This window comes from Gymnogyps californianus, chromosome Z (genome assembly GCF_018139145.2).
Source record: "Gymnogyps californianus isolate 813 chromosome Z, ASM1813914v2, whole genome shotgun sequence".
NCBI lineage: Eukaryota > Metazoa > Chordata > Aves > Accipitriformes > Cathartidae > Gymnogyps > Gymnogyps californianus.
In genome coordinates this window covers 10,592,081-10,615,136 of record NC_059500.1, presented here as the reverse complement: position 1 = coordinate 10,615,136, position 23,056 = coordinate 10,592,081, and the positions used below count along the sequence as shown (strand labels likewise).

Here is a 23,056-nt window from a genome sequence, read left to right as displayed (position 1 = left end):
AGCTAGGACAGAGTTAATTTTCTTCCTAGTAGCTGGTATAGTGCAGTGGTTTGGATTTATTAGGAAAATAATGTTGATAACACACTGATGGTTTTAGTTGTTGCTAAGTAGTGTTTATACTAAGTCAAGGAGTTCTCAGCTTCTCATGCCCAGCCAGCAGGAAGGCTGGAGGGGCACAAGAAGCTGGGAGGGGACACAGCCAGGACAGCTCACCCAAACTGGCCAAAGGCATATTCCATACCATATGACGTCATGTCCAGTATATAAACTGGGGAGGGTTGGCTGGGAGGGGCAGATCGCTGCTCAGGAACTAACTGGGCATCGGTCGGCGAGTGGTGAGCAATTGCATTGTGCATCACTTGTTTTGTATAGTCTAATTCTTTTAGTATTATTACTGTCATATTATTATTATTATCATTATAATTATTTTTCCTTCCTTTCTGTCCTATTAAACTGTCTTCATCTCAACCCACAAGGGTTTTTTTTTGATTCTCTCCCCCATCCCACTGGGTGGGGGAGTGAGCGAGCAGCTGCATGGTGCTTAGTTGCCAGCTGGGGTTAAATCATGACAGTCCTTTTTGGTGCCCAACGTGGGGCCCGACGGGTTAAGATAACAACAAATCTGACTGGAATGCACTAGAACAAATTTGTTATAAACATTCATTATATTAGTTCAATAATTGATAGTCACAATGTTGATGTATTCACTCTCAAAGTTGGTGCACTTGTTCTTAAAGGTGCGTTATGTAATACCTATATGCTCCCTGTTGTGCTGTTTATCACCTGTGGGAATGGGGCCAGAGTTATCATGCTGTTGTACTTTGTAACACTGGCTTATGATACGATAGAATTGCTGGTCGTGAAACTAATCTGTTTTTTGTGCTCAGCATTGCCATCATCTCTGTACTTTGGGAGCCATCTATCAGAAACTATTAATCATTACACCTTTTACCTTTTCTCATTGGAGAGCCAATCCACAGGGGAGACACATTTCTTCACCTTCCCCTTCTCCTCCAGGCAAATTACAATAGGTCTTGAGAATTTTTAATATCCTTGGGATGTCCAAACCAGCATGTTCCTATTGCTATGTCTCCTGAATGTGTTCCAGGCCTTGTTTAAGGTTAACCAACTATTTAAGAATACCACTCAGAGATCTGCCCCGAGGCTGAAAAGTCATGGCTGGCATGGCATGTGGGAGAATATGGGCAGGTATCTAGAGAACTTCTCACCTCCAATGGTTTGGAACTTCACTCCTGAACAACTACAGGACCCTGATAAAGTGATAGAATATTTGAAAGGAAATTGCTGTACCTATTCCAAAGAGGCACAACTTACTGCACTGTGCTGGGCCCTGGCCAGTATCTACCAAACACTGCTCTATATTATGCAGCACCCTCAGGGGGAAGGGAGGGAAAACAGACCGACGGATACTGCGGCTACTCCAACCCCCAACCCCCGCGACAGGCACTGCAGCTGAACCAGAGAACCAACCTGTGCCGGTATCAGTCGCCCCTATACAGAAGAAGAAATACACAAAAAAATCAGTTTGCTTAGCAAAGGCTGAAGATGAACCAGGGTCATCATGAGAACAGGAGGAAGAGACAGAACCAGAAGTAATCACCCGATCTCTATCCTTGAGAGAGCTGCGGGGTATGCAAAAAGATTTCAGCTGTCATCCAGGTGAGCACATTATCACCTGGCTGCTCCGATGCTGGGACAATGGGGCTGGTAGCCTGGAATTAGAGGGTAGGGAAGCCAAGCAGCTGGGATCACTTGCTAGGGAAGGTGGCATTGACAATGTGATTGGAAAAGGGACACAAGCCCTCAGCCTCTGGAGTTGACTCCTGTCAAGTGTGAAGGAAAGGTATCCCTTCAAGGAAGATGTTATATGTCAACCAGGCAAGTGGACCACCATGGAAAGAGGTATCCAGTACCTGAGGGAATTAGCCGTGCTAGAGACGATTTATTATGACGGGGACAATGCACAATTACCCAGAGATCCAGACGAAGTCCAATGCACAAGACCCATGTGGCGGAATTTTGTACGGAGCGCACCATCATCGTATGCCAACCCATTAGCAATACTAACCTGGAAAGACGAAGAGGCACCGACAGTGGATGAAATGGCTCACCAACTGCAGCAATACGAAGAAAATCTCTCTTCCTCCCTATAAGCCTGCATCTCGGCTGTGGAAAAACTTTCCAAAAAGTCCAAAGAACTGATTGAACTGATTGAAAAGTCCTGCTCCCCACCTGTACAGACCAGTATCTCAGCTATTAGGAGCGTACGTTCCTCTGCTCAAGAGAGAGAATATAGAAGGTACACACCACGGAGTACCCTGTGGTTTTACCTGCGTGACCATGGAGAGGACATGAGAAAGTGGGATGGAAAACCTACCTCAACCCTAGATGCACGGGTACGTGAATTGAAAGGAAAAACAACCACAAAAGGGGATTCTTCCAGGAAAGATGCCGCTCCAGTTTCCAGCAAGCAATTCCCCAGACAGAGTAGAAGGCTTCTGACCCTCTTGAAGGGACCTCTAAGCCATTTTTACAAGAAGTGAGTAACGAATACTCTGACCAGGATTAGAGGGGCCCTGCCTCCAGCCAGGTGGAGGAAAGGGACAACTGGGTTTATTGGACTGTGTGGATTTGATGGCCTGGCACATCAGACCCAGAGGAGTATAAGGCTCTAGTGGACACTGGTGCACAGTGTACTCTAATGCCATCAAGCTATAAAGGGACAGAACCCATCTGTATTTCTGGTGTGACAGGAGGATCCCAACAGCTAACTGTATTGGAGGCTGAAGTGAGCCTAACTGGGAATGAGTGGCAGAAAAAAACCATTGTTACTGGTCCCATGCATCCTTGGCATAGACTGTCTCAGGTGAGGGTATTTCCAGGACCCAAAGGGGTACCGGTGGGCCTTTGGTATAGCTGCCTTGGAGACAGAGGGAATTGAACAGTTGTCCACCTTGCCCGGTCTCTCTGAGAACCCTTCGGTTGTGGGGTTGCTGAGGGTTGAAGAACAACAGGTGCCGATTGCTACCACAACGGTGCACCAGCGGCAATATTGCACCAACCGAGACTCCCTGATTCCCATCCATACACTGATTCATCGACTGGAGAGCCAAGGAGTGATCAGCAGGACTCGCTCACCCTTTAACAGCCCCATTTGGCCAGTGCTAAAGTTTAATGGAGTGGAGACTAACAGTAGACTATCGTAGCCTGAATGAAGTCACGCGGCCGCTGAGTGCTGCCGTGCCAGACATGCTAGAACTTCAGTATGAACTGGCATCAAAGGCAGCCAAGCGGTACGCCACAATTGATATCGCTAATGCATTTTTCTCAATCCCTTTGGCAGCACAGAGCCGGCCACAGTTTGCTTTCACTTGGAGGGGCGTCCAGTACACCTGGAATCGACTGCCCCAGGGGTGGAAACACAGCCCCACCATTTGCCATGGACTAATCCAGAATGCACTGGAAAAGGGTGAAGCTCCAGAACACCTGCAGTACATTGATGACGTCATTGTATGGGGCAACACAGCAGAAGAAGTTTTTGAGAAAGGGAAGAAAATAATCCAAATCCTTCTGAAGGCCAGCTTTGCCATAGAACAAAATAAGGTGAAGGGACCTGCACAGGAGATTCAGTTTTTAGGAATAAAATGGCAAGATGGACATCATCATATCCCAATGGATGTGATCAACAAAATAGCAGCTGTGTCTCCACTGACTAATAAAAAGGAAACGCAAGCTTTCTTAGGTGTTGTGGGTTTTTGGAGAATGCACATTCCAAATTACAGTCTGATTGTAAGCCCTCTTGGAAGAAGAACAATTTTAAATGGGGCCCTGAACAACAACAAGCCTTTGAACAGATTAAATGGGAGATAGTTCATGCAGTAGCCCTTGGGGCAGTCTGGGCATGACCACATGTTAAAAATGTGCTCTACACTGTAGCCAGGGACAATGGTCCCACCTGGAGTCTCCAGCAGAAAGCACCAGGGGACACCCGGGGTCGACCCCTAGGGTTTTGGAGTTGGGGATACAGAGGATCTGAGGCCCGCTATACTCCAACTGAAAAGGAGGTATTGGCAGCATATGAAGGAGTTTGAGGTGCCTCAGAAGTGGTTGGTACCAAAACACAGCTCCTGTTAGCACCCCGACTGCTGGTGCTGGGCTGGATGTTCAAAGGAAAGGTTCCTTCTACACATCATACAACCGATGCTACATGGAGTAAGTGGGTTGCACTGATCACACAATGAACTTGAATAGGAAACTGCAGTCACCCAGGAATTCTAGAAGTGATCACAGACTGGCCAGAAGGCAAAGATTTTGGAAAGTCGCCAGAGGAGGAGGTGACGCGTGCTAAAGAGGGCCCACTATATAATAAACTGCCAGAAAATGAGAGGCAATATGCCCTCTTTACTGATGGGTCCTGTCGCATTGTAGGAAAGCATCAAAGGTGGAAGGCGGCTGTATGGAGTCCTATATGACAAGTTGCAGAAACTGCAGAAGGAGGAGGTGAATCAAGTCAGTTTGCAGAGGTGAAAGCCATCCAGCTGGCTTTAGACATTGCTGAACAAGAAAAATGGCCAGTGCTCTATCTCTACACTGACTCATGGATGGTGGTAAATGCCCTGTGGGGGTGGTTGCAGCAATGGAAGCAGAGTAACTGGCCACGCAGAGGTAAACCCATCTGGGCTGCCGCAGCGTGGCAAGATATTGCTGCCCAGCTAGAGAACCTGGTTGCAAAAGTACGTCACGTAGATGCCCATGTACCCAAGAGCTGCGCCACTGAAGAACATCAAAACAACTAACAGGTGGATTAGGCTGCTAAGACTGAAGTAGCTCAGGTGGATCTGGACTGGCAGCATGAGGGTGAATTATTTATAGCTTGGTGTGCCCATGACACCTCAGGTCATCAAGGAAGAGGTGCAACACAGATAGGCTCGTGATCGAGGGGTGGACCTGACCATGGACGCTATTGCACAGGTTATCCGTGAATGTGAAACGTGCTGCAAATAAGCAAGCCAAGCGGTTAAAGCCTCTTTGGTATGGGGGATGATGGCTGAAATATAAATATGGGGAGGCCTGGCGATTGACTATATCACAATCCCACAAACCCGCCAAGGCAAGCGCTACGTGCTTACAATGGTGGAAGCAACCACCGTCTGGCTGGAAACATATCCCGTGCCCCATGCCACTGCCCGGAACACTATCCTGGACCTTGAAAAACAAGTCTTATGGTGACACGGCACCCCAGAAAGAATTGAGTCAGACAACGGGACACATTTCCGAAATAATCTCATAGACACCTGGGCCAAAGAGCACGGCCTTGAGTGGGTATCTCACAGCCCCTATCATGCACCAGCCTCCAGAAAAATCGAGTGATACAATGGATTGTTAAAGACTACATTGAGAGCAATGGGTGGTGGGACCTTCAAACATTGGGATACACATTTAGCAAAGGCCACCTGGTTAGTCAACACTAGAGGATCTGCCAATTGGGCTGGCCCTGCCCAATCAGAACTTTTACGTACTGTAGAAGGGGATAAAGTTCATGTGGTGCACGTAAAAAATATGCTAGGGAAGACAGTCTGGGTTACTCCTGCCTCAGGCAAAGGCAAACCCATTCATGGGATTGCTTTTGCTCAAGGACATGGATGCACTTGGTGGGTGATGCGGAAGGACGGGGAAGTCCGATGTGTACCTCAAGGGGATTTGATTTTAGGTGAGAATAGCCAGTGAATTAAATTATATGATGTTATTGCTATATAACCCTGCCACTGTATGTCATCACTACTATAGTTGTTATATGCTGTATCAACGGTATTACAGTAAGAATTACTTAGATTAATGAAGAATGAACTTTGGTAAAACTGAGCGAAGTGCAGTAGTGATGGAACCAGGACTGACTGCAGCATGCAACAATCCAACACCACACACCATCCTCCTGCTGCGCCCAATGTCATCTGCCCGCTGCACTGCACCAAAGCCGGATCCTGCTCTGCCGACTGAGCGGACTTCGCACCATCCCTCCTGCCCAGACAGACTGTTATGACAGATGGAGCCCAAAGTCATGGACTGAATGAACTCCATGAACATTTTAAAGGGACATTTAAATGGACATCTTGAAGGCCTATAGATTAAGGGAATGATATCTCTGTGTATATGTATCAAAAGACAGGAAAAATGGTGGTGATTAATTGAAAATGCATTGGAAAGTGTGGGACCTGGACATAATGTGGATGGTATAGAATAAGGGGTGGATACTATCCTGGTTTTGGCTACGATAGAGTTAATTTTCTTCCTAGTAGCTGGTATAGTGCAGTGGTTTGGATTTATTAGGAAAATAATGTTGATAACACACTGATGGTTTTAGTTGTTGCTAAGTAGTGTTTATACTAAGTCAAGGAGTTCTCAGCTTCTCATGCCCAGCCAGCAGGAAGGCTGGAGGGGCACAAGAAGCTGGGAGGGGACACCGCCAGGACAGCTCACCCAAACTGGCCAAAGGCATATTCCATACCATATGACATCATGCCCAGTATATAAACTGGGGAGGGTTGGCTGGGAGGGGCGGATCGCTGCTCAGGAACTAACTGGGCATCGGTCGGCGAGTGGTGAGCAATTGCATTGTGCATCACTTGTTTTGTATAGTCTAATTCTTTTAGTATTATTACTGTCATATTATTATTATATCATTATAATTATTTTTCCTTCCTTTCTGTCCTATTAAACTGTCTTCATCTCAACCCACGAGGTTTTTTTTTGATTCTCTCCCCCATCCCACTGGGTGGGGGGAGTGAGCGAGCAGCTGCATGGTGCTTAGTTGCCGGCTGGCGTTAAACCACGACACTTGGAAATACTGAAAACTTAAGTGGACAATTCTCTGAGCAACTGCTTGAAGTTGGCCCTAATCTGAGTGAGAGGTAGGATTAAGGCCTGCAGAGGTTCCTTTCCAACCTATATCATGGTAAGAATCTGTAGAATAATCCCATTCTTTCCCAAATCCTGCTCTTTTCACAGATATCAAGGGGTCTGCTCATATATGCTTTAAAGAATCAAGAACTGAGATGCAACTGTGCTTTTGCAGCCAGGCACTAATGAGTCAAGCACAAAGTATTAGAATTATTCCTTTTGCCCTGATCCTTCACTAACAATGCATTATGATAAACAAGGGGTTATGTTTTTGCTTTTAATTATTCAAGGCAGAATACTGAATGAGATAAACTAGCCTTAACTAGTGCTTTCATTCTGCTAAGCAAATATTAAGATGTACTGTTAGTTTTGAAGCTTGTCTGCACTTCTTGTAAAAGCAGATCTCCCTAAGAGGCAGCATCTTTAAGATACACACAAATCTAAAAGGAAGCTGACAAGAATAATTCACCTGCAGAAATGGAACAACGAAGGAGAATTAAAAAAAGATACATGACAAATGTATCACAAAACCAAAAAGCAAACATCATAAATATCCACTACCCAGATTTTTCTTAAATTAAAAAACTGTAAATCTCTGCTAACTTAAACTGTAGGCTTCTACATTTCAAGCTGCAAACAGTCCAGAGCTGACATGAGCTATACTCTAAGATTAAGTTAAAACTGAGAAATTATTCCTTTCTCTTTTTGAAAGAATGCCAGAGGCCCTCATCCCTTTATGTTTGATTAAGCTTTCCCATCTTCTGCTATCGGAGTCAATAAATTAAAATGCATGTGATTCACATGTTTGTATACACATATATTACACAGACAGTATACATATACTACTCCTTATATTATATGTGCCAATATTAGCTCTCAAATTTAAGGTTCCTTTTTTCCTGCTTTAGAGTTACATTTAGATCTAATATGATTCCTCTCCTCTGTAGCTGTCATTCTTAAGTGACAAAGCATATTTTATGGATAATGGCCTAATATTATCAAACCACTTTATGTGCAGTAAACAAGGAACATTCCCAGTCCAGTAAGATTCTCTTTAACTGATATCATTGTGACTGCTAACAAGGTAAAACATAGACATGAATTACAATTAAGTACCTTGGTGAAAAAGGGCCTATGCAAATGAAGAAGCCTGCTTACAACTGCACTTTGCTAAAAATCATAAGTGTGTAACTTTTTAAGACAGTGCTCTGGCACCACACAACAACTTATTTTCATGAATTAAAAAAAAAAAAATTGGTTTCAAACTTCACCAAACTAAATTAGCTATTTCAGAAAGAGGAAAATGGAAAGTCTATCGCAGATCCCAAAGATAACATTGTCTATTATTCCTAAGCCAATTTAACTTTCCAGTAAATAGTACATTCTGAATATTTATTTATTTGTGTTGTACAGCACTTATTATAGCTACATACGTATTTAGTCAGCATTTTATCTACTGTCAAATAGCACACTTCTGTTGCAGTATAGAGGTCTGGCACCATCTTTACTATGATTGGCTGCTGCACCTCTAATTAATTTACATACATTAAAAGAAGGCAAGCCAGTATCTGGCTCATTTTGCAGAAATAATTCAGAGAGAAAATTTGAAAAAGCTTATTCCAGAATACTCAGCTCATGGTAGAAACATGCCCCTTCTTCTACAAAAATAGAAAAAAGTCATACAATTCATACAAATTAATGAAAAAACAAAATGAATGAGTGGCAAAACATTACAGCAGAAACAAATTCTGCAGTAGTTAGAAGTAAATAAATGCTATGGTTGAGGGGGATACCGCTTTAAAAGGTGGTTAAGTAAATACTAGAAAGAAAAATCTCTTAAAATGAAATTTGACTTTTTAAATTACAATCAGAAGTCACTAAAATTCATATGTACTTTCAACACCAAAACTAACTGCATCTCCGCTTATTCTCCAAAGAGAAATGGACATTCAGTATCGAACATTTTTTCATACTTACAAAGGGAAGAATGATAGCTCTTTATTACTTGAAGTTTAATACTGAGATAAAAATGCAGGAACCCGAAAGAGAATATTCTGATACAGCCAATGTCTCTGAAAAAGTTAGATGAAGTCCAGAAACTGGAGTGAATTTGCTATTTTGTCTTTCTATACAGGTTTTTTTTAGTGCATTTTTCTGGGTGTGAAATTTTTTTCAGCCAAGTACTGGTATCAGACAACTGCAACCAGGTAAATTCAAAGAATCCCTACATGATTACACAATGAGTTAAACCTCATTCCCACTTCTATCCAATCTCTATACCAAAGCACAAGAGACTAGAATTCAGAGTTTTACTTAATGAAAAAAAATAATATTTTGAACTATTAAGGGAAACATTTCCAAAAAGACCAAGAAGAGAATTTTCACAAAGGCCACAATATATTTTTCAAGATACTTCAGATAAAACTCTAAGCTATTGTATCATAAGCATATAGTAAGGCACATAATAAGAAATTAAGTAAATGCACAGTAATTTAAGTATTAGACATTATAGTGGTACAAAAAATTCTTGAGGTTTAATTTTTCTGCCCCCAAAGATGACCTTAACAAAAATAACTTCTTAAAAACTTGTGAAACCATCATAGACCTGAATATTTTCCATAAGATTGTAAACATTTTATTCTTTAAAGAAATGTAAAAAATTCTTTGAAATCAGGACTATTTTCTTGTCTTTTTTTCTCCAAAATACTATTACACATCACTTCATAGTAAAAATAAGACATCAAACCTCCATTCCATGGTTAAGTAAAGCCAAGTCTCTGATACCACGTCTTGAAGAAACTTGTCAAATATCTTTTACTCCACATAGAGAAGGCACTGCCTTTTCTCTTATAATTTAACCCATAAGAACAGCACAGACTTTTTATTTTAAAAAAAAGTTATTTGTAAAGATTTGCCAAAGTACGAACACACACCCTGGTAACATAAATACTATTTAGAGGACACTCACAGTCAATGCTTGCTTTTCTTCAAGAAACCCAAGCACTATTTCACATTCAAATTAGTGTTTAATCTTTGTAGAGTAGATTTACCATTTTGTTAGAAATACTCTTTATTTGGTATATTGTAAAAGCACTTTAAAATGTTTTGTAAGGCTGATTTCAAACAAAAGCTAAAAGGATGTTCTAAAAGTATAATTTTAAGTAGGAAATTTGATGATAAATATTGTTGCGAAAGCAGTTTCACAGAAGAATCTTTGTATGGATGAATATTAAACTTTGATCACATACTGGCAGCTGAAATCAGAAAAGATCATAACTTAATTCTTTGTGTATGAACGAGCTTTTTCTTTTAAAAGACAGCTGGTCACAGCTGTTTCAGTCTCTATTTGAAGATTTAACTGAAATTTTAAGACTTTAAAATCTTAAAAGGAAAGTTCACAGAAAAGTCAGACTGTAGATTTTGAGAAGGAAACTCGGAGGTGATGGTTTTCTCCAAGGTCATGATTGTGAAGCTCAATGAGAGCGTGAACTGCTTCTTCCACAGAGGCCAGCTGGATAAGAGCCATTTTGCAATCTTTCCTGAAGTACAATAAAAATCATTATTAATCCTAACCAAATTTTCATTGCAGTAGCCAACACAGAAAAGTGATGCAAGTATTTTTTCAGCCAGATCACACACACTGAACACTTGTACAGCAAAAGAATCAGAACTAGTTATGCACCTGCTAAAATGAGGAGATAACAAAACTATACAAATTTTGCAGATCAATGGCCTACAGCCATGCCATTCTTCCGTTACACTGCCCTTCAAAAAACAGGGTCGAAATAAGACTTGAAGACCTCTAAGAAGCACTTGTATTGTCCATATATATGGGATTATTCTAGCAGGTATGATCATGCTAAAATAAAGCTGCCAAGCAACCTTAATGAATGTTACAGCAGATTCATTGTCATCTTTTACATGACATTTTACACATACACAGCTTGTATTTCTTTTTAAAGAAGCGAGTATTTACTTTCCTTAAAATTATCTTACTTTGAACACATGGAATTTGTCAAGAGGTTGAATATTTTTCATTTAATTATGCTAACATAGTATCCCATTTAAAATCTTAAGATTAGAATTATAATAAAAATTGCCATAGCTGTACAGCTTTTGCCTACAAATATACGCACATGGAACTTCGCCTGCAGTTATACACACATGGAACTTCCCAAAAAAGCAATTAGCCATCTTCCAGGATGAAAGCTTGCTCAGCATTATTACAAGAGAACTTACTGGAAGAATCTGAAGGCTTTCACAGTAGATCCCGTACTTGCAAAAAGGTTCTTCAGATCATCAACAGTAACGGAAGGCCTATTTAAAAAAAACAAACAACCAAAACCAAAACAAACCCCCCTCAACTTGTAAAAGAGCACAGAGTTCTGTAAAAGTAGCAAAATCTTAATTCTGGTTTCTAAATTAAATTTGAACAAGAAAAACTATTTGCACCAACTCAAGCCATGTCAACACTTTAGACCAAATATCTTGGCTTTGACACTAAGATTTAGCACCACAGTGTGCTACAAAAATATTTCAGATGATACACTCTACTGCTTTTCATCCTCCTCCATTCCTCCCTCAGTTAAATTCAGATTGCATAAAAATCACTTAAGATCTTAACCGGTACCTTCAGAAATACCTTTCATCTTGTAATTATTGCGAGTGTGCTTCACATATTATAAATTTTGAAAGTTTTCTATTTTACTCAAAAAGCCATTTTCTAAGTGTCTTATATTTTTTTTCTTATTTGGACAAAATTGCCTAGTTTTCCCTTTTCCCTCCTTGTACAGCTGCTGAACTAAAGAAGCCTGTAAAAATTAATGTTTGGCTGTCACTCCACACATTGTTGACAACATTCTAGATTGGAAAAAGGTCGTTTCAGTTTTAAAGAACACACTTCTTAATACATTTTTTTAAAACAACTTCCCCTCTATGTAAGAGGTCTGAATTCTGTAGAAACTATTCTTTAAAAAGTGTTAGAATGATTAAAAACTGTATCTACATTAAATAACAATGCCAATGATGAAATTGATGTAATGTAACTCAGTACATTATCTCAAAACCCATGTCTTTAACCTTTGCAAAAATTTATAACACAGGACTTAAAATGTGAAAAACAAAAGCATATTGTTAAGAAAATGTAAACTGTATTAAAACTCATAAAGAAGAGCATTCAATCAGTTATCCTCTTTGCTAACAATAAAGAAGTGACAGTTAAAAGATTCACTTATTGTTATTACACAGCAGAATGACCCAAATTCTCAGGAAACTGTAAAAGGCCACAGAAATTTAAAGCTTATGTCAGACTCTGTAACTTAAGAACATAACCTAAAAAACATCTTTCCAAGAAGATCACACATGTAGATACTCACGGGATGTTGGAGAGATGCAGAGTGGCAGATGGAGGAAAGATATTTTGGAAGTTCTTAGAGCCAGGCTTCTTAAAGCGATGTAAAGGGCTATTGCTATAGTCCTTCGTCAGACCTTGGTCCTCCTGTCCCTCACGAGGAAGTTGAACTGTCTGATATTTTGAAAGAGTAATACGGAGGACCCTTCCATAAAGCCTCTGCCCATTCAAGTAGCTGATAGCTAACCAGTGGAAATACAATTTGAATAGGAATAAAGGGAGAGGAAGAAAAAATGATTCTTTGAATACTAATATTGTCTAGTGTCAGATTTCACATTCTACATTTAAACTGCAACTTCCATGTCTACCAGGTGGGCTATGTCATAATATTATATTTAAAACAAGTATAAGGATATAATATAACCTCCAGTTTAAATGCAACAAAAATGCAAAACAGCATTTCAATAAAGAACAGTTGATTACTCTTAAATAGATATAGGATAAACTACAGGAAAATTGTATGATGTGTTATTAAGATGAACTACTGGAGAATTGTATGATGTTTTAATTCTAGCAGTTACTAGATTGAGATTCACAGGATTATTTTTTTTAAACCACTGTGGGAAAACAATTTGTTTACATGAAAGCAAACAGATCATTATCAACATATATAAGGAAAAGTTTGTATGCAGTAAAGCATCACAATGATGGATTTAATTTGTTTATTCTTGTCACTGACAGATGGCAAATTCCTCACCTATATCACACTCATGCTAGTTTGAAGCATAACTGTGCCTTAAAAATCAGTACCTAATTGAGCCTGGGTTGCGTCTGCCATCTGAACCAAAGCATTTTCTTTTTTCTTAAACATGATCTTCACACGATGCACATCACCATACACACCTGTGGAAATCCAGAAAGGAAATTTGTCCAGAGCATTACTACAAACAGCACAAGGGCAAGTCTGTTTCTTTTGACTAACATTAGTGTTACAAAGAATAATCGCCTCATTAAACAGGTTGGTTAGAATATTAGTATGAGGGAGAGCTTTAAAGTTTGTGTATTATTTTCTGAGGCTCAGAAATGGGGGAAAAAACCCAGGATCTTAGTCATAAAACTGCAGGTTTATGTTCAGCTTTTAAATAGTGCAACAGTGTTAAAGTCCTCTTAACAGAGGCATATTAAAATATTTCTATGCCAACAAACATTGTTCTCTGCAACTAACACACATGCCAATTCTGTACTCCATTTCCTCTGATGCATTCTTTGTTTTTTCATCCTACTTTGCTTTCCCATTCTTTGTAGTAAACAAATTGGACCACACACTGAAATTCTTCTGACATTGTAAGCATTTTGCCTTTTTGGTACCTGTGGCCTACAACTACTGACTCCATTTATTGCCATTTTAAAACCAGCACACTCTTGTGTGTTTTCTGGAAAAGGACAGAACAATGGAGCTTGCATTAACTAGCATGTGTCAGATAAATAAAAAGAATGCTAGCCCTGTAGTTTCTTAAGGTATATTTGACTTATCTTACCAAACAGGATGAAAAGTCCATGTGGTGTGATGGCCTGTTTAAATGATAAAATGAGTATATTATTTTTAAAGCCATGCAAATAAAGAAATCTATTCCATAAGTGCATGGTAATCAAAAAGAATGGAAGAGATACTGCACGCTAATACATAAACCTGCCTCTCCAAAAGCCATTCCCTGCAATAACTACAGTGTATAGCTTTCTTGTTAATATATATTTGCTATGCACATATAAAATATTTAAACAAGCTAACACTTCAGCTCATGCATTTTCATCACTCGAGATTCAGTCTGTCATGCCGAAGAAGTTATTAATATTTTAAGAAGCTTAATTATTTGAACTTATTCTTTCCAAGCTAGCAGTTCATTCCCTGAAAAATGAAAGACATTTGCTAAACTAGAAACAGAAAAGAGCATTCAAGAACTCCTTTGTATTTTCTAAACAGCAGACAACACCTACAAAACTGAAAACAGTTGCTTCAAAATGTGTTTGCTTTGTCTTCAGTTTTGTCCCCCTCTCTCTACATGACCATGACACGCTAAAATGATACACATATAATTTAACTGTTTATATATGAAGCATATAGGAAGTGGTATTTAAATTGTGTTCGATTAGAAGCTGTGAACAGAAAGCTAAATATTGAAAGAAATAATTTTTCTTCAGGGATTTTTACTTAAATCCTTGTGTACCAAGATCCCCAAGCACCAAAGAAGAAAATTTACACCCTAATGCAGCCAAATTTTATTCAACTGAGGCAAAGGTTTTGCCAGTAATGAGTACTAAAAATACCTGGGTATCAGAAGCACTACTCACACTCTCTAGCCCTATTCCCTCTCAACTCACAACATTTGAAATGTGTACCAAACATACATAAATCATTTAAAACCAGAAGATACTGCAGCCTAAGTGTAAGCCCATATCGTTTTATCATCAGCATTTAGTAATAAGGAAAAACTACTATCAATGTAAAATTTAAATGCTTCTACAGTTTATTCCTCTGGCCCAAATATTTTAATTCAGCACAGAGTTTATTTAAAGAAATTTCTTAACCAAATGAAACTGCAATATTTCTACTAAAAAATGTTTCTTGGAAGACAAAACCAGCTAATTTAAAAGTCTTGAGGGAATGTTCAAATGCACACTGAAACCCTGCAACAGGGGAGAAATATAAATTGAAATAAGATCAACCAGATTTTCTATACATAGAAAAAGAAGTGACAGGGCTCAGACAACCACTACTGAAGAACAAGTGTTACACAGTTGCCAAGAAATATATATACAACAATTTATATTTCCAATAATTAATGTTGTTGTACATTCTTATTTACCTTTTAAGGTAAGCATTATTTAAGTTGAGCATTATTTAATGCATTTACGTTGTATCATGCATTGCAGCACAAAGTTCCACATGACAACTTCTTAGATATGATCAGTATTAAGTAAAGAAGCAATGTCCTAAAAATAGCTGTGACCTATGCTTCACATGCTTATTCTTAAAAAACACACTCTTTTAAGACTCAGAGAATCATCTTGAATAATCAGCTGCAGAAAGCACATCCACGGGAATCATCAGAAATTAACTGATAAGATACATTGACAAATCAAAGAAAAATGAACTTGTCTTACAGTCCTAATCTGCAGCTGTTTCTTTTGACGCTTACTGTGGAATTCAGCTATTATTACAAAAATGGAAACACAGCAACTACTTAAAGATTAAAGGAACTGGTCAACAGATTTTTAAACCTCAGTACTATGAAGATAAAATTAAGAGTGGTTGGCAAAATGGAAGTTATCAGTTTTATGGTTAAGTGAATCTAATGAGTGTGTAAAACAAACAAGAATTTTACATTGCTGTAATAGTACTGCTTATAAACAGTCAAGTAGAATTGTGTTTTAAGTCATGGCCTTGGTAAAGCTTGATTTTTATTTTTTTAAGAGATGTACATTGCTTTTAATTAGGAACAGATCAATGTGTAATATTTGAGTAACAGGAGTAAGCTTATAGAACAGTCTACGTCATTTCCACTATAAAAATAACTATCCAAGTTGTCCTTGGCAATTTTACTGCCAGCATATGAAAAAAATCTGTGTGGTACTATGAAAAGTGAACGTGTATGTTTATTAACTTTTAAAAATGGATTTACAGTGATGTCAGTAGCAAAGTGCACCTGTGTTCTTCCTCTCCAACCTGGGAAAAGTTGCAAAACTAGAAAGATCCTATTAATGTTTTGAAAGGTACTTGATTTGGCACGCTTTTATCTCCTTTTCTCTTCCCTCTTGTTTCTCTAACTCCTCACGTTTTGTAACAAATGAAAAATTCTTTGGCTTCTCTAATGATAAAGTAGCACAGAGGAGTCATATTAACAGAGATACCAGTAAGCTTAGTCATAATATATGTTGTTGACCTCTTCAAACATTTCTCACGTCTGACCATAGACTTTTCTCTAATTACTAGCTACACTGCTAATATAGGTTTCCTGAAGTAAATTGTGTTAGGAAGCTTTTCGCTGCTGACTGGAATTTTTAAACCTCATCAATATTGAAAAGTATCTCAAACAAGAATAGAGCTGTCCTGTTTTTTATATTACCAGTGTAGAGATTTCCTCTCTTATTCCTTCAGCTAATGTCAATTTGTAAGAAGGATTCTGGCAGCTGGCACAAGTTAATACTTGCATCAGTTCCACCAATCAAACTTACTTCAGGGTTGAGGTTGCTGACTAGTAAAATAGAGTTTCCTGGAACACCAGTAACACCAGGAATAGTCATCTGTCCAGACGCTGCAGATGTGGTGACTGCGAGAGAACCAAGTGCTCCAGGAACAGCTGGAACTGAAACACCTGGAAGGGTATTACTAGCATCACTTGACATCCCAAAGTGGAAAAGACATTTTAGAAGACAAAAGCAGGTTATGTTTGGCAAAAACATCAATATTAAATTAAAAAATGCTTTTAAGGAATTTAGTTATTCCTAGTATCTGACCAATAAAGCAGGAAGCACCTCCCCTCCAGAGATGAAGAAATATTCAGCTACACCAACAGACCCAAACAAAAGGGACATAAATTGCAGCCCAAGAAAGAAGAAAAATAGTTTAGCACAAAAGTTTATCCTATGCTAGAAAGGAAAAGATCATTGAGTCTAGAAGATTATTTATTTCTCATTTTATAGCCAGAAAAGGGGAGACTTCCTGCTTTAGCTTTGAATGTCACTGAAGTGTTACGATTCTTAGAAAAACAGATGCTTAGTTTCTTCTCTTGCAGGTAATCTTTACCATGGCATTTAATTTCTTCACTTATTAAATGATAAACTACATCAGCATATTTTTTTAATTACAGAAAGTAATTTTACTGAATAATATGAGAATCAGAATGACTCATATCAGCATTGTGTTCTGACTGCTATATTTGAAAACAATTTGCTCTGAACACAGGTGTATTCATATAGACCACTAGCCCCAAATGCAAATACCACGTTTTTAGAAAATAGAAACTTACCAGCACCTTGAGCAAAGCCCATGGCTGGGGCAAACCCAATAGCCCCTCCATATGATGGGAAGATGATATTCTGGGTGCCTAGAGAGAGCAGACACACCTAATTAAAACAGATTTTAAAATCTTTAGAGAACAGAAGAGACTTCAGCAATGAGAATCAGCTTCCAGTGTTGTTATTCTGACTTCGGTGCGTGATTACATCTTTTATAAAATGCTTGAGTTAAAAACTCTCTTTGAAATCCAAGATTCTATGTTTTACAAAGACAATTTTCAGCCACTTGTGAAGGTAAATATTCCAATCAGCCTCAATGTCTCTCTCTAAAACAAAGTCAGGGAAAAATGTAACTTAGACAAGTTTGAATAGGAAGGCACAGCATACATTAGTATCCTTTAAAGCTAAGACATCTGTGGTGCAATGTTCAACAGGTTTTATTCACACAACAAAAATGCATTCTAGAAATTTTCTGGAAGTAAATACACTCAAAGACATTTTGCAATGATGAGATACAACTATTTCCTAGGTATTTCTAAAACCAGTATGGGCTAAATAATACAAACAACTACAATGAATCTGAGGTTCTGAATTTTACTAGCTATTGAGATGCATAAAGTATACATATTTTGCTTTTTAAGGAGTTGTACATTCCCAGCTTGTATTACTTCATAAATAACCAGTGTTTTTTATGGTTCTCCTGGCAATCACAAGCATTAAACAGATTTGGAATATCAACATATGGAGAGTCCCAGCCTCAAAGATAGCTCCGTGATTTTCACATTAGTATGTGGAGTTAAGTGCTACCAGGGGCAGGACACAAACTTGTGTTCTAAGAGGCAGTTAGATACAAGCTTGAGTTGTGGATTCTTTCATATGTTAGCACACTAGATTTTTTTAAACGGGGCATGTGTAATCAGCAAATACATCCTGCAAGCCTGGCAAAATGTCTGGTTTACTACTCAAACCTCCACCATTGACTAAAATAGCTACATTCACTAACAGATGGTTATTGACAGGGATGGTACAATACCATAAGAAGTATCCGTTATGAATTACAAAAACAACAAATGAAACAGACGCCACAGATCAAGTATTCATGAATACTGCATCACATTACACCTCCTCTTATCTGTAGCAACAAAGTGTCTTTCATGCAATCAACTGAATATATTTATCACACCAAAGCAAGTCATTATGTTCTTGAAATACATGGACTGGTGCATTACACCGACAAGTTCTGGCAATATAGGTATTAATCACTTATTCACAATCCAGGAATGGTAACAGAAACATTAATGAAGAAATAGATAAAGCGCTTTTATTCTGCCAAATAAGACCAGCATGTTGCTCACTGATACCAAAATCAGGCATGTAAAAATTGTCAAACAGAGCTAATGCAGAAAGATCTGGAATTCTTTGTTGCATTTTTTATGTGTAAAATAATTTGCTTCATGGCTAGCAGCTAGCTTTTAAAGCAAGCTAATTCATGTATCTCTGCTTATGCTCATTGGGTGAGGGAACTCTTTAAATGCAAAACATTCACAAAATCTGCTTGTTTATAGTGCAGTATATTTTCCACCAAAAACAAAACAAAAGAAAAAAAAAAGAGAAAAAAAACAAGTTTCAAGAGCAGTTTAGTTTTGCTATTAAGATAACTTCAAGTCTACAGAAAAAACAGATGTATTATTCTGACAGTTACCTGCTTTATCTTGTAATTCTCCATCAAAACTACATCCACTAGTAATAACATAGCAAGTATAAGTGCTGACATGACTCCCAACAACTTTTCCTTATGTTACACAACTGAGGACTATCAGAACATACCTATGGCAACACATGCATGTTGTTACCACTGACAGAAAGGCTAGAAGCATGCTTCTCCCAGTCTCCAGCTATTTTTTTAAAAGCAAAATATCTATATGCAGCTGCTTCACTGTGACTGCACTACAAACAAATTTTGATACAGACATCAGACTCTTCTTTACACCAGCACTTCTGCTGTTCTTACTATTGCAGTAAATGTTCAGACTGAAAATGAGATTGCTAGCAATGACAAGCTTGGAAGAGGGGGAAAGAAATGGAGAAACGTTCATGTGTTATCCTCCAAAAGCACGTGTACAATGTTATCTCTGGCCTACAAGCAAGTTTGTCCTTAATCTACTCTAATTATACTTTCCCCTTTCATTGACATTTCAAATTGTGTAAGTCTAATTAATCAGAACATATCAGATCTATAAAAGCATGTTTCCATGATGCTGCGTGGCAAATCCTCAAAAAAATTATAAAGATGGTTGTACATTACATAAAGATCCAAGGCCTACCTTTAAGGCAACCAGCAAAAACAATGAAGAAAATAGTGAGTGCATCTCACTTTCTTACTCTAATCTAAGCTACCAAAGCCAACTATCCAAAAAACCAAAACAAACCCAGTATCTGCCCTAGATATCACAGAAAACTAAAAGAAAAAAGGGAATTTTTCCCCAGTCTTTGCTACTGTTCTAACCAACTGGATGGCACTTAGATACCTATTCAACAGCTGAGACAGCTCTTAGCTGAGTATTATTGCTAATGGTTGTCATTAGAGAGAAAGAAAAATAGCTAAAATCACTCAAATTGCATTGTGAGCACTTCTGCCAGGTCATCAGATTAATCTGTTTGGTGATTTGCATTATTACCAAAGTTGATTAAATGAGCATGCCTGAGCTACTTACGCCAAAAAGGCTTCTCCAGTGTGGCTTCAAGGAGACACTGTCTCCTCTATGCCATGGAAGTGACTTCTAAATCTAAAATTTTATCTTTTAGAAGGTGACTACAAAACATATATAAATAAGCATCGCATTTCTAAGTTTCTTATGGTTTTGTTTGTTACAGCAGGCAGTTATCCTAAAATATCAACAAATAAGAGCTAACACCCTTAAAACACTTATTTTCAAGAAGCTTTAGGCAACCAGTGTCAATTTTGGATGACTGCCGTTGACCGTTCTGATATGCAACATTTATTATACTACCTGTACCAAGGATATCATTTCATAGCATTTTACAAATGTAGCTTTTTGACAACACTTTAAATTTGCCCAAGAGCATTTGTCATGTTATAGTTTCAGATATTCATTTATCTTGAGTAGGGCTTTCTGCTTTCCATACAAACTTTACTGGACCTAACAAACAGGAATGTACGCAAAATGTACCCTTCTATGAACCTGATATGAAGCCAGAGCATAAATGCCACATAAAAAGCATAATGATCTCATTGTGTATTTATCACTAAAAGTGAAGGTTTCTTACCAAATCCAGCAGCTATGGGTGGCTCCAGGGGTGGTTGGCCATCACCAGAAGGAAGGTCAAGGCGAGTGAAATCTCTACTTTTGTCATTGTTGTACTTTACCTTAAGGCTAGTTAACTTGGAGAAATCAATACGCAGAGTGCAGCATGCAGTGTAGATACTTTGGCCATCCAGAGCCTGAAGAAAAATAATTATGTTTTCAGAGACAAAAAACCACAGTGGCAGCCACCACTGTAAGTTTATTTTATTTTCACCCTGCAATTGTATCCAAACAGAAATTTGTCTTCTGTTTTTAAGGTGCTGCTTTTAAACATCAAGTAGACAATTATACTGCCACTATCCTTACCTAAACATCCTCTGTAGAGTACTAGTGTAGTCCACTAATTAATAAGTATTACGTCGCCTTGTGGCAATGGACAAAACATAGCTTTAAGCATGACTTGTCCTTCTAGCTGTGCTTCTAATCTTACTAGTCTCCCACTCAACACACAATATCAGATGCTAGTAGCGATACTAATTTGGAGATTTTTATTGTATGGAACTGTCCCTTACATAAGCTGGTGAAGGGTCTAGAGCACAAGTCCTGTGAGGAGCAGCTGAGGGAACTGGGGTTGTTTAGCCTGGAGAAAAGGAGGCTGAACGGAGACCTTATTGCTCTCTACAACTACCTGAAAGAAGGTTGTAGCGAGGTGGGGGTCACTCTCTTCTCCCAAGTAACAAGCGATAGGACAAGACGAAATGCCCTCAAGTTGCACCAGGGGAGGTTTAGATTGGGTGTTAGGAAAAATTTCTTGACCGAAAGCGTTATCAAGCATTGGAACAGGCTGCCCAGGGAAGTGGTTGAGTCACCATCCCTGGAGGTATTTAGAAGACGTAGATGTGGCACTTAGGGACATGGTTTAGTGGTGGTCTTGGCAGTGTTAGGTTTATAGTTGGACTCAATGATCTTAACAGTCTCTTCCAACCTAAATGATTCTATAAAATCCATCTTTTCAAGAGCAGGTATGCTCAGAAAGACCACTGAAGTAGTATTTTCTGCCTATACCAGTCATAAAAGAATCATGATGGATGAAGGGGGAAAAAAACACTCAAAAGATACTGGTTTGTTATAATTATTTAATGTAATCTAGACTGAAATTACAATTTCTGTGAAATCTTTAATAAGGTATAATTTATTATTAATACTGTTCCTTGAGAAAAGATGCTATTGCTAACAAACAGGCTATAATCCCAACTACCTTTACTAATTTCCAATATATACTTAATCTCTAAAACACATAGTGAATTTACTTACTGGACTAAAGTGCAAGTAGCAATAGATAAATATTCTGTGCCATTTATTTTGAAGCTGAGAATAAAGTCGACTTCAATAACAAAAGTAAGGTAAAAGTTCCATTCACTCTAGTCTTTTGGTAATTTTTAAAAAAAAAATGACTGCTAAATACCACTTAACACCTAGCAGAATCTATTCTTCTATATACCTTCTATGGGAACTTTCAAATTGATTTTATTTATTTACTAATATTGAGGTGACAACATAGGTTAAAGAGAAATACAAAGTGTCTCAGGCTTAGTTTCAAGTAAGTGAAGTATTTTATTTTCTGTCTTTTTTATTTTTACTTCACAGTTCAAGTATTACAACGTGATGATTTGTAACACTGCTGTCCCTTCTGTAAAAATCTTTGAGGTCTCAGCTCTCAATATTTAATTATCAAACTACTCCCCACGGAGGAAATAAACAATATTTTCTAGAAATTAAATTTTTTACCTATTATAAGGAAATTAATTCTAAAAGCTGTTTTAAAAAAAAAATGTATTGCGTTTACGTGGGAAGGTTTTGGTAGGGGGGGGCTGCTATCCCTCTGTGGGAAGGGACCAGGGGCTGCCCCATGCTGGACAGAGCGAGTTCCAGCTGGCTCCAAAACAGATCCACTGCTGCCCAAAGCGGAGCCAGTCAGAACACTGGTGGCGCCTCTGTGATAACATGTTTAAGAAAGGGTAAAAACCACTGTGCAACAGCTGGGAGAGAAAGGAGTGAGAAAAATGTGAGAGAAAAAACCCTGCAGACACCAAGGTCAGAGAAGGAGAGGGAGGAGGAGGTGGTCCAGGCACCGGAGCAGAGATTCCCCTGGAGAAGACCATGGTGATGCAAGTTGTCCCCCTGCAGCCCATGGAGGTCCACAGTGGAGCAGATATCCACACTGCAGTCCATGGGAAGGACCCACGTTGGAGTAGTTTGTGAAGGACTGTATCCCATGGGGAGTACCCATGCTGGAGCAGGGGAACAGTGTGAGGAGGAAGGAGTGGCAGAGACAAAGTGTTATAAAAAGACTTGCAACCCCCATTCCCTGTCCCCCTGTGCCGCTCAGGGGGAGGAGGTGGAAGGGTTGGGAGTGAAGTTGAGCCCAGGAAGAAGGAACAAGGGTGTGGGGAAGGTGTTTTTACTTTTGTTTTTGTTCCTTACTATCCTACTCTATTTTTAATTG

General features: G+C 38.7%; 1 protein-coding gene across 3 annotated transcripts in view; it reads right to left on the bottom strand.

Annotated features, from left to right (window-relative positions):
- Window positions 1–9,784: 9,784 nt before the first annotated feature.
- The window catches only part of PTBP3 (polypyrimidine tract binding protein 3), a 53,682-nt gene continuing 40,410 nt past the window's right edge, over window positions 9,785–23,056 (bottom strand). For all 3 annotated transcript variants that reach the window (XM_050912672.1, XM_050912670.1, XM_050912671.1), the window contains 8 exons: window positions 20,573–20,747; window positions 17,296–17,373; window positions 16,502–16,641; window positions 13,807–13,840; window positions 13,079–13,171; window positions 12,294–12,510; window positions 11,158–11,235; window positions 9,785–10,457 (listed from right to left, as the gene is read on the bottom strand). In XM_050912672.1, the coding sequence (XP_050768629.1) occupies window positions 10,325–10,457; window positions 11,158–11,235; window positions 12,294–12,510; window positions 13,079–13,171; window positions 13,807–13,840; window positions 16,502–16,641; window positions 17,296–17,373; window positions 20,573–20,747 (948 nt within the window). In that variant the 3' untranslated portion in view covers window positions 9,785–10,324. The remainder of the gene's footprint in view (window positions 10,458–11,157; window positions 11,236–12,293; window positions 12,511–13,078; window positions 13,172–13,806; window positions 13,841–16,501; window positions 16,642–17,295; window positions 17,374–20,572; window positions 20,748–23,056) is intronic.